Raw genomic sequence first — 12710 nt, 5'->3', positions numbered from 1 at the left:
TTGGGCTTCCATGATGGGAGAAGGACAACTGTGAGGGCCTTTCTTCCGCCTCATCTGGGGCGGCCTAGTAGGCTTGTTGGCAGCCTCCTGCGTTTGTGGGTGCTGCAGGTTAATGTTACGCCACCAATAATAAGATAATAAAATCCAGGAATTGATCCAGAATAAGCAAAACTATTTCTGCCATGCATCACCAGCTGGAGGAGGTGGGAGAGGTCTCCTGTTGTGGACCTACAGATTTCAAACCTCGCTGCAGCCAAGCCTGGAGAGGTGGGGTGAAGGAACAAACCAGCCCCCTGCTCAAGTTCTCTAGTTCCCAGGTTTTGAGCGCTTCCCCTTCAGGCGGTGTGTATGTGAGACAGTACTGGAGTTCTTTTGGTGCACCAGATGCCATGCTGCCCAGGAGGCTCCTCTGCCAGAGCTGGCCAGGGTGGTCTTCGGTGTGGCATTGCATTTCCTATATTTATATTCTTCATGCCTTCCATCATAGATCCCAAGGTGGCATATACCAGGTACTGACCAGATCCACACCCACTTAGCTTTAGCAGGGTGGCAGCTCCTTATGCCTTCATGCCAGGGGTAGGCAACCTAAGGTCTGTGGGCTGGATCCGGCCCAATCGCCTTCTCAGTCCGGCCCACGGACGATCGGGGAATCAGTGTGTTTTTACATGAGTAGAATGTGTCCTTTTATTTAAAATGCACCTCTGGGTTATTTGTGGGGCATAGGAATTCATTCATTCCCCCCCCAAAAAATATAATCCGGCCCACCACATGGTCTGAGGGAGGGTGGACCGGCCCACAGCTGAAAAAGGTTGCTGACCCCTGCTTCATGCCATATCCTGGGACCCTGAGATACTGGTGCTGAGGCAGTGTGCATGCCCTTTCCCACCCCCACCCCCAGACCCTGATAGGTGCAGCTCAGGATTTAAAGGCCATTTGTCACAGTCCTTGCGTGTTTCCTAGTGGCTCACCTCATTGGATAGCTTAAATACGGTTCTTGTCAGCTGTGGGTGGCTGCCCTGGCATTCAGGAACGCACTGAGGGGAACATGATGGTAATGTATATCCTCTGTGGTCCCCTCTGGAGGGCTGTCCCTTGCCTGCTCAGCCACAGTGCAGCTAGAGTGTAATGCTATCGCCCTAAGAACAGCCACAGCAGACTTGCATTGCTGCCCGGAGGCTGTCAGCCCAAGCCAGTGAGTGAGGAGATAAAATCGGAATGGACTGCTGGGTTGGCATTTGTGGCCCTATGCATCTGAGACTTGGCACAGCAAACCTGGAGGGGAACAAACACCAGAAACAGCATTGAAGACTGCGAGAAGCCCTTGCCAGCCCCCAACCTCCTTTTGCCTCTTATCTTTGGCTTCTGCGGTCTCAGTGCCGCACAACTAACAAGGACTAGGAACTTGTCTCTCTGTGTGTTTAACTAAAATGAAAGAAACCATAGGGTTGTATCCAAATACGTTTTACTCAGTGAAGTTAGCCATCTCCGCCAGTTTTAATGGGCATACTCTTGTGTATGGCTAATGTTACCCTCGGAAGGTAGCCCATCCCTGATTTAAGTCATGCAATCAATTCTGAGGTTCCCCAGGGAGCCTTTGAGCCCAGAAACTCCTTGTCCTCCTATCTGTTCCCTCTCCTTCCTTCTCCTCTCCTTCCACTGCTACCAAGGTACGCCGTTGTTGCATTTTTGTGGGCCTGGAGATGTGATGATGAGTCTCCATTCTGGCATGTCATTCTTAACAATTGGCCCCATAAGGCTGCCCTCTCTTCCTGTGCACAGTGTGCCCTTTTGATCCACGTAACCAATGCCTGGATGTTTAATGTTTCTGCCTTTTAACAGTGCACAGTTAAAATTAATTTCATGCCCCAGTTCATTCCTGCATCTGCAGTTTCAGGAGCTTCTAAATCATTGCATTCAGCTCCCTGGGAGACCAAGATGCAGTGTGGCTTAAAGAGCTTCACTGTGACTTTGTACATTAGCTGTGGTGGTAACACAAGAAGCTGCCTTAATGTAAAATCTGGCCTCTAGTGAGTCCAGCCCAGCTTTGACACTGTTTTGACTTTCAGTGGCTCTCCCAGACCTTAGGCAGAGAGAGGCCTTTCCCTTCCTTGTAGCAGAAATTGGGTTCAGGGGAATGCCTGCCTAAACAGGTATGTCTTTGGGAGCTGGCGGAATGCCAGCTCTGATGGAGCCTCATCGGTATTGGCATCCTACCAGCTCCTGAAGACTCATCTGTTTAGGCAGGTGGTCCCCTGAGCTGATTTTATTGATCTCGCTGTTCTTTCCAAACTGTTGGGCTTTTTGATTGATAGTTTTATTGTATATTTTAATTAAGGATGTTTTGATTCCCCGGTGTATGGCTATTGTTAATTTTAATTATATCTTGATTTTAGAGTTGTAAACTGCTTTGAAGCCATTTTTGGCATGTAGCCGGGGCAGTGTATAAATTAATAAACAAATAACATGGGATCCTTTAGCACAAGGATGGGAAACCCGTGGCCCTCCACACATTGTCAGATTCCAGCTCATGTCACCCAGGCTGAGGCTGATGGAAGTTAATGTCCAGCATATGAAGAGCCACCTGGCTTTGCATTGTCCACCCTGAGTGGCAGCTCTTCTCCAGGGCTTCAGGCAGGAGTCTCTTCCAGCCCCACCTGGAGATGCCAGTAGGGATTGAACCTTCTGCTTCCCACTGCTACCAACCCCTCCTTGGCTTCAGCTTCAAATGCCTTTAGCCTGGAGTGACCCTAATGAATCTGCACCGGTAAGAGCTGGGCTATAAAAGGATTGCATTTCTACTGTTTTCAATTATTAAAATCTTGCTTTTGGAGGCTCTCTCCTTCTTTGACCTTTTTGCCTCCTCTTCTCTGTAATACGCTCTGCTTCATGCTGAAGGTATGCAGCAAGTTGCCAAGGTGGCCACATACTAGTATAGTCTTCTTGGGGGCTTGATTCCCTTTCCCCTTTTAAACACAGCTGGCAACCTCCTCAATTAAAAATTCTCCCCACGTCCCTTTTCTGCTCCCTAGCATTCAGAGTTCCCCATTCCGTTATTGTGAGCTTGCAAGAAAGTGTTTGGATGAATTATTTAAATGCTTGAGAAGCATGTTGCTGGCCTTGGTGGTTTCCTTCTCCCTCAACCCCTGTCTCCCAATACTATGTACCATTCCCTCTCCCCTGCCCCACCTCAACCCAAGTGGATGAAGTACCAAGAACTGTGGCGAGCAAAGTATGAGTAGGAATATAGGAAGCTGTTTTACAACAGGTCCTTCTACCTGTCCCTCTAGCTGAGGGGTAGTCAACCCGGTGCTTTCCAGATTTTGCTGAACTACATCTCCCATCATCCCTGGCATAGGGACGTAGGAAGCTGCCTCATATGGAGTCCGATTCTTGGTCCACCTAGCTCAGTGTTGTCTACACTGATTGGCAGTAGCTCTCCAGGGATTGAGAGGGGAGGCATTCCCAACTCTAGCTGGAGATGCCAGGGATTGAACCTGGCACCTTCTGCTCGCAAAGCAGGTTCTCTTCCACAGAGCCACACCCTTTCCGCATATTCTATGAGACCAACACAAAGGGCTGGACCATTGGCCAGGCTGGCTGGGGCTGGTGGGAATTGGGAGCCCAGTAGTATCTGGGGGGAGCCAGTTTGGCTTTGTGATCCTTCTTTAAACCAGAGATGCCAGGGGTTGCAATATGCAAACTCCTGCCACTGAGTTGCAGAGCACCTCTGACACACATGTTGGTGACTTGTGGAAGGCGGTTGTTAGTTCACCACACCTCAGCCACTGTGATGTCTCAGCAGAGTCTTCAGAGATTTCCTGCTCCAGCACAACAGCCTCTTCCAGAGTCCCAGTTACGGGAAAACTCCTATGCCACACAGCTAAAAGTACCGAAGTGTTTCTGGTCTCCAGACACAAGACAAAGCTGAACACTGCTATCTACTATATACAGATCTTCTGGTCTCTGTAGTAAAGATACATAGGTACAGAGAGATCCGCTAACACTGTCACCATGCTAGCTAACGCTGCTCTGTAAAACTCACAGCCTCTTCCCCAGACTCTCACAGATTCAGAGTCAGACCCTGACGGCAAACAGGGCAGCACCAGGATTTGCATCAGGACCCCCATGCATACAAGGACATAATGAAGGCAATGCCCTAGAGACCATTATACCTATCTCTGCATTCTTGAACCAAAGGGAAGGTGAATGACTTAGCAAGTCGTACACTCAAACTCTGCTCTGTTGCTGTGGTAACCCAGTGCAACTCAGAACATCCAGCAGCTTGGGGATGTGCTAACTCAAGACATTGACCAAGCACCCATGGATCACATTATACCACCAACACACATATAAACCTTTGAACTGAGAATTAAGCTTCTTCTCTAAAATGCAAACCAAATGAAATTACTCTCTGTTCCTGTTTACTGGGGCTGCCTCATTCCATCCAAACCCGCCAGCACAAATCTCTTCCTAGACTGGAAGGGCAAGGGCAAGTGGGTTGCTCCTCTTCAGCTCCCGGGCATCTCCTTCTGTTTTATTTCTGCCATCTGAACCGCCGGCCCTACTTGGTCCCCTTCTTTCCGTTCCCCTTTGCCAAGCTCGCTGCTGATGTTGATCCTGGCTTTTGGATGAGTCAAAAGGCTTCCTGTGTAATGTAATACCTGCGATAAAAGTTTGTGACCACCTAACAGACATGCTTTTGTCTCTCTCTTGGCTCCGGCTTCGTCTCAGGAAAGCTGGCCTCTCTTATATCTCCGCTGCCTTCATCTCTCTCCTTTCCCCCGCCAGCCACTCCCTGGCTTTGGGGTTTTTAATCTACGTGCAGCATACGTTTACACAATATACTGAAGCTGTTAACCCCCCTGGAGGCTGGCCAGAGATATTCAGGTGGCTGTGGGCCAGGGAATACAAAACACCAAACTTCTTTCACAGACTCCTTTTCCAAAGAGCTTGGAACTGTGCCCGATGAGAGCGTTAAGGTGGAATTGTTCTCTTTGCCCAGTGGCTTTTAAGCAGAGGGAATAAACTTTGCTTATGCTGGCTATTGACCCTACAGACGTTTCACGCAGAAGCTAGTGCTCCTCAGGAAGGCAAGTAGGTGGACCTGCAACCCTACAGATATTGTTGGAAGGCTGCAGGATCCCTATCTCTGATGTAAGGCACTCCAAGGTTTGAACCAGGAGCTTACCCAGAATTGTGCTTGCCCAGGACCCTCTTTTTAGGCTGTGAAGGGAATCTGGGTGTGCAGCATCAGCCTCTGCTGTGGGCAAGCGGCATGTCCAGCCCAAGTCCAAGTAGGAGGAGCCTGGTCATGCTGCGTTGGCCAAAGCTAGTCCCCTTGCCCCACGGCAAATAAACCTGATTTCCCTTGTTTTGCTCTCAGTCTCCAGTTCCTTCCTCTTCATATATTATTGCCTTTTGAATTTTAGATTGTAAGTGTCTTTATGCAGAGACCTCCCCTGTTACATTTTTGGAAATGGTACTAAATGAACTTCTAAATTTTTTAAAATGAAAGTCAGCTCCGAACCCTGCAGCTATCTTTTCATGCAGACAGCTTCCCATGGCAAAAGGGACAGCTGACATTTAAAAAGGCAAAGAAACAACAACCCTGTTACTTTTTATATGTAAGTACCCCTCAAGGTCTGGGGGATTTTTTTACAATTTATTTTTAATAAAGAGGAGCCCGTTAGAGCCAAAAATGTAACCTCTGCATTGCTTACGAAGGTGAGCTTCTGTTTGCTTAGCTTGGCCCCACCCTCTAGGACTCCCCAGCGCTTCTGCCATCTCTGATTTTCCTTCCCTTTTAATCGATGTAAACAGTTAGAAGATCGTTGCTGGGGAGGTGATGGCGCGTTGCAGTTCTGACCTTTCTAAAGTGCTGTTTGCAGTCGCTGAGCGCCTCTCCCACTGGTGTGTGTCGGTTCTTTACCTTCTGCCGGCTGCGCTGCAGCAGCCTCGCTTGCTTGCTATGCCTCCAGGGACCGCGACATGTGCTTCCTCCGATACATGGCCCGAATTAACCTTCTCGCAAACGGTTTCTAAGTAACGGCAGTGGCACGTAGCGAGGACTGGCTGCGAAGCACACCAATGCTCACAGGAGCCTTTTGAAGCGGAGTGGGATCCGCAGAGTTCCCCCTCCCTCGCACAAGGCGTGGTGGGGTGCAGAAGGTAAGGAAACCAAGGCAGCCCAGCCCCTTTGTAAACGCTTTGCAGCTTTCGAAACTCTTTGCTGCCTTTGCAAATGCACAGAGCCAGCTCAGCCTCGCTCACTCCTCCATATTAACCTCCTTGGGGGTCCAGCAAAACTGAATAATTGAGGCAGGTATTGTAAAGCCCTTTTGATTTGCTTGGAGTCTCTGTGTTACGGCTTCCTGGTCTCCTGCATTGCTCTCAGATTGGGCCAGCAGTTCCCAAGGCTTTTGAAAAAGATTGTTATTGACTATTTCAACTGTCTTGCCCAGAAGGGAGAAGGTGAGGCTGCTGGGATGGTCTTCTACTCCCTCTCCCGCTGTCTTTCTCTCTCTGCCCCCCCCCCACTTTTGCAGCTACTCCCTTGTGCACGTAAAGAGCACCAGAAGCCCTTCTCCTTAACCTCAGGGGTTTGATTTCTGGTGTGGTACCTTTGGCACACGTGGGAAGGCCCTTCACAGATGACCGTCCTTAAGGAGGGCAGAACAGGAGGAGCTCACCTTTGCTGTTGCCTCATTGCACCGAGTGCTTAATTGGGTTGTTGCTTTGTGGTTTTTGCACAATTCCAACGAGGTTTTCTTATTCATCTTATGTATTACTACCGTATTTTTCGCCCCATAGGACGCACCAGCCCATAGGACGCACCAAGTTTTTTTGGGGGGGAAATAAAGGGGGAAAAAATTATTTCCCCCCCAGGCGATTGTGGGGCCGGCAGCGGGGAGACGCGCTGCGCCTCCCAGCTGTCCCCGGAGCTTGCGGGGCAGGCAGCGGGGAGAAGCACGCGTCTTCCCGCCGTCAGCCTCCAAACCACATCGGGAGACAGCGGGATGGCGGTGTTCCGCCTCCCCGCTGTCCCCCGATGTTGTGGGGCTAGCGCTGCGGCTCTCCTGAAGCCTGGAGAGCGAGAGGGGTCGGTGCACACCGACCCCTCTTGCTCTCCAGGCTTCAGCGAAAGCCTGCATTCGCCCCATAGGACGCACACACATTTCCCCTTCATTTTTGGAGGGGAAAAAGTGCGTCCTATGGGGCGAAAAATACGGTACATTTATATCCCACCTTTTTGCCAAGGAGCTCAAAGGGGTGTACCTGACACTCTCCTTCTTCATTTTATCCTCACCACAAGCGTGTGAGGTGGTTCTGGCCGAGAAACAGTGACTGGACCAAAGTCACTCAGTGAGTGTCACAGGTGAGTGGGGATTTGAACCATGGCATTCAAGGGCTGAGTCTGACACTCTAACCACTAGGCAACACACCTACTGATGAAAACAAGATGGGAATAGGATCTGCTGAGCAATTAACTTTCACAAAAATATGCAACCACAATGGTATAGGGTGTTAAACTGGGTTCGCTCTCCATGAACATCTATTATTAGGATAAACACCCCTTAAACAAATAAGTTGTCATTCAATTTGATCTTTATTAGTTGCCTCATAATGAATTCTTATTTATTTATTGCATTTTGTACTCCACTTTTTCAAAGTAGTTTCCCAACCATTTTGTACTCACAACCACCCTGGGAGATATGTTTGGTTGAGAGATGACGACTGGAAAAAGTCAATTGATGAGCTTTCTGGCTGAGTTGAGGCTCCCCACTCCTGGTCAGCTAAATTTGGCAGGTGGGAGGGGTCACCCATCTGTCAATCACCTGACATTGGGTGATGCTGTGCTTTGAAGCCCCATTTGTTGGGATTTCAAAGCACAGGATGGGAAAATTGGAGATTTAAAGGAGCAGTGCAGGGCTATTTGAAAGATTTTGGGAAGCTGCCTTGTGGTGTTCCATTAAACTCACGATTCTCATAAGTTACAGGAGCAGTGAGAAGCTGCTTCAAAGAGCAATGCTGGGAGAGGGAAGTGGGAGTGTGCCTTGCTCCTGCAGAGCAACAGTGGGGAAATTAAGCTCCTGGTTGTTCCTTTCAGGTGCCACTCTTATCTGCCCCATATATGGCAGCAAGTGTAGAATGGGTGAGCATGACTTCCACCAAAATGACCTCACAGGCGAAATGGGGAGGCCCTAGCAGGCCGCCTTTCACCCGCGGACCTGAGATCCTCCAGCCTTGTGCTGCACCATTTTGGTTCTACACTTAGTATATACGTAGCACTTTCTCAGAGTCCTTTATAAAGATAACGTCTGTTATTCTTATGAGAGCCCTGCAGAATAGGGTGTTGTTATTATTCTCATGTGTTGGGGGGGTGTAGCTGAAATTTAATGGTTTTTCTAACTCACTGAGTAAGTTGCTATCTGGGCTGAGACTCGAACCTGGGACATTCAGTTTATCTCCCCAAACCACTGCATGATACCAGGAACTAAGCCTGGGGTCCAGAGGCTGGCTGCCCAGACCTAAAGATCTGCCATTTATTATTTTTATTTAATAAATTTGTATACCACACTTCATCTGAAGATCTCAGGGTGGTTCACAGCGTAGCAATACAATATAAAAACACAAACAAAATACATAAGAAAAACAAGAAGAAAAACAAACCATTAACACCCCCTCCCCCCACCCCTCCCACAAGCACATTTAAAAGGCTATAGGTTGTTGACCAGCCAAAGGCCTGGTTGAAGAGGAGTGTTTTCACCTAGCGCCTAAAGAGATGTAATGAAGGTGCCAGTTGAGCCTTCTTGGGGAGAGCATTCCATGAGCGGGCGGGCCATCACAGAAAAGGCCGTCCTCACGTTGTCACCCTCTGGACCTCTCGTGGAGGAGGCACACGCAGAAGAGTATCAGATGTTGATCTCAGGTCCCGGTCAGTTCATATAGGAAGAGGTGGTCCTGAGCCATTTAAGACTTTATAGGTCAAAATCAACACTTTGAGTCGGGCCCAGAAACTAACGGGCAGCCAGTGCAGTCAGACCAGCATCGGTGTAATACACTCAAACCATCTTACCACAGTGAGGCACACCTGGCTACCAAATTCTACACCAGCTGAAGTTTCCAAACCATCTTCAGAGGTGTTACTGTTGTTGTTACTAGAAATAAAAATTTTGTTCTGGCCTTTCTGCTGAAGGAACCCAGGGCAACAAGCATGAAGTTTATAGGGAAGGGCTTGTGGGCATTGCCATACTGCTGCTGTTTAGCATTCAGTGACTCACAGTTGTTGCCCCCCCCCCCAAGAAAAGCTTGTTTGTTGCTCCCACCATGAGATCTAGAAACATGCATGTAAAATAAATCAAGCTGGAGCGTTGTGGTACTTAATTAAATTGCAGAGGCAGATGCAGTTCCAAACAGCAGCGGAGGGGTGATGTTCTGTTGTTGTTTTTAAGCATACCAGATCAAAACGGAGCAGACTGCTTTGTAATGGAATTGTTTAATGGTGGACCTGCTTCTTCTCTTGCCCTTCTTGCTGGCTGTAATTGGGTTAACCACAGAGGACTCTCCCTCTGCTTTTCCCTTTGCTTAAAGGGGTAGAGGGTTTTTGATTCAGAGGGTCAGCTCCTGTTTCCAGTTGAAAGGAGGAAGCTGCCACCCTGCCAAGCAATACCTTGGAAATTGTGTCCTATTTTTACATCAAAGCCTTTGCAGCCAAACTGGAGAAAATGGGGCTCAATATGGCCATTGTTTGGGAACCTGGTGTTAGCTTGTCACCTCATGTAGCTGGTTAAAAAAAGGCCACTTCCACAAAGTATGTATGTACCTGTCCTGGCTAACCGTTTGAGTCTACTAGGGCACAAAGGGAGGCTTGGAGTGGGCTCAGCTTTGGTGAGAGTCACACAGCTGTGGAAACAGATACCAACATAGGAAAGGTAGATTTTGATCGGATGGTCTCTGGCCCCCCGCAACTGAAAAGTCATATGCCCCAGGTTGGCCTGATGATTTTCAGAGCTCAGTCAATTAAGCAAAGTCACAGGGAATCTAAAGGGCTATTGCAGCACGTAACTTCGCTCGCTTGCACGGTCATCTGCTTTGAGGCACACTTATTCTTGGGTTGCACCAGCTGGTTCCTGGGTGGCATTGAAGGCAAATGGGTTGCCCTGCCTTCAGCACAAAGAGATTTAGATTTATGTGAGGATTGACCAGGCAAAATTTTGGTCACATGCAAATATCTGCAGCTTGTCTTCACTTTAAATATGTGCTTGTTTTATACCAGTTCAGCAGTCTTAGCTTCCCCTAAAGATTTCTGGTAATGGTAGTTTGCTGAGAGTGTTGTTAGAGAATCCTAATTTTCCTCTCCTGAAAATGCTACTATTCCCACGATTCTATGAATGACAGTTTATCTAAGTTATTATATAAAAGTAATATATAGCAGTTGTTTGTTATACTGTATAAGAATTATATTCATCAATTTAAAATGTGAATATATATTGTGTTTTATAGGTTGTATGCACTATATTTTATGTGTGTGTATAATATATTAATAATTATTGTAGTAATGCAAGTTTGTGGTGTAGAGGTACACAGCAGTTCCTTCAAAACCATAGTGTAGATGTACACTTCTATTGTAGCTGCTCAATGAAGTTCCTGCAAAAAGAACTTCATTCAAATAGCCTTTTGTACTCTGTTGGGTTCAGCTATCCATCAACATGTTGTGAACTGCCCTGAGATCTACGGATGAAGCGTGGTATACAAATTTAATAAATAATAAAAATAATAACACTGAAGTTGTGCTGGGAAATTTTCTTCAGGTTGTCTGTAATTCCAAAGGACTTGTGTTTTTTCCCACCTTCGTGTGAACCGTCTATATAAGCAGTTTGCATGTGACAGGTACCTGTAGGTGCTCAGTTAAACTTCTGCAGCTGTTTAAAACGTGGGCCAGAGAAAATGCTGCTGGAACCTTCTCTGCATGGTTTGGAAGCATGTAAGTGCCTCTTGAGGATCATACCATGGAGAAAACTCAGTGTGAACAATTACCTTGCAGACTGATGCTAGAACTGTGTGTGTGCGAGAGAGAGATGGAGAGGGAGAAGGAGAGAGAGGCACTTTAACAGAATCTTACCTTTTCTTCTCCTTTGCAGAAACCAGGCAATGCGGAAGAAGTTGATCTTATACTTCAAGAGGAGAAATCATGCTCGCAAGCAGTGGGTAAGTGATGCCCCATTGGCTTCTGTGGGACTCCTTTGAAAAACAAACATATCCAGGATGGAGTTCTATTGGCAACTCATGTATGCAGATCCTGGAGGATGCAGCTTCACCCCCACTGTGGCACTGAGATGCGTTGATCTGCAGGGGAGAAGAGTGCTTAGGAAAGAAGTAGGTGGTAGCCAATGTCGATCCCTGGGGAAGGAAGTCTGATGCAGAGCAGGTCAGACGAGGTAGATGGAGAGGGCAAGGGGAAATGGACAGGTAGAGAAAGCAGGTGGAGGGGAGTTTTGCTTTTTTGAAATAACCAGACTGTATTTAAGTTAAGTGTTTAAGGAAGGGGCATAGCTAAAACTGGAAGGATTTGGTGCTGTAAATGAGCACTGCTACCGGGAGAATAAAGTGGGGTCATTAGGTCAACAATCCATGCAAATGATTCCCCCCCCATTTTCTGTTTACACTGCTTGTTTGTGAGGAGGCACCCTCCTTGGCGAGCTACCCAGAACCTTGTTCGTGTTCTGGATTCAGCGCCCCCTTGAGGAACCAAAGGGAATCCAGGCCGTGCAATAACAGCCTGTGTGATTGGCAGGCAACATGATGTCTTTGGATTGGTCATCCCTGGGTTAAATTGCAGGGGGGTTGCCTGGTCAGCTGAGTAGGACCCTTTGCCGCCTGTGCTTAAGGCCCCAGCTGCCACCTGTTTTGAGTTCCTTCGGCTTTCAGTTTCTCCGAACCCTTCAAGCCATCGGTGGCTCCTGGCCACAATAGGTATGCTCTGCCTCCACTGTTGCACTATGCTCTGAATGCCAGTTCCTGGGAATCACAAGAGGAGAAAGCACTGAGGTTCTCCTTGCAGGCTTCCTATAGGCATCTGCTTGGCCATTGTAAGAATTGGATGCTGGGCTGGATGAGCTTTTAACCTGATGCAGTAGGACTCTTCTTGTGTTCTTAAGCCTAGATCTGGGTACAGCTTCTGAAGAATCTGGCCAGGTCCTTGCAGCCTTTTACTCATAGATCCTAGCAGTACTGACTGAGTCATGCCAGTATCTTAAATGTTTTGACAAGATGCATAACTGGGGTCTGTTCCACTTTCTGCCGCTACTTCTAAAGCTCTTTGGAAGTTATTTTGAAATCATCATTCTAAAGGGATTACAGTTCAGAGCTTAACTAGTTAGCAGAGGAGATGCTGTTTGGCTGGAACACTCCTTTTGTCAGATGGATGCTTGGTGTTTCAAGGTACTGAGCTAAAGTGACTGAATCCTCAGCCGGATTAATTGGGAGCTCGAACTTGAATCTCTTTATATTTCTCTTCCTGGCTGAGCATCAAGCACAGCTGAAGCAGAGCAGCACTTTGTTCTTGGCTGGATCTAGACCTGTTTCAAGAAGCCCCTAAGCTGTTGCTAAAATGAAAGGGTTGACTCTGTTTTGCAAAGAAACCACCCCTCTTTCAAATTCAGGCACTTTATCACTAGGGCTATGAAGCAGAGAAATGACCAGGTGCTGCT

At 47.7% G+C, this 12710-nt stretch overlaps 1 protein-coding gene across 50 annotated transcripts in view; it reads left to right on the top strand.

Annotated features, from left to right (window-relative positions):
- The window catches only part of NCOR2 (nuclear receptor corepressor 2), a 349636-nt gene that overhangs the window by 163840 nt on the left and 173086 nt on the right, over positions 1 to 12710 (top strand). For all 50 annotated transcript variants that reach the window (XM_083589595.1, XM_083589578.1, XM_083589576.1 and 47 more), the window contains exon 9: positions 11142 to 11208. In XM_083589595.1, coding sequence (XP_083445721.1) covers positions 11142 to 11208 — 67 coding nt within the window. The remainder of the gene's footprint in view (positions 1 to 11141; positions 11209 to 12710) is intronic.

This window comes from Podarcis filfolensis, assembly GCF_964270895.1.
Source record: "Podarcis filfolensis genome assembly, chromosome: 16".
In the NCBI taxonomy this organism is placed as follows: domain Eukaryota; kingdom Metazoa; phylum Chordata; class Lepidosauria; order Squamata; family Lacertidae; genus Podarcis; species Podarcis filfolensis.
This window is presented reverse-complemented; position numbering and strand designations above follow the sequence as displayed.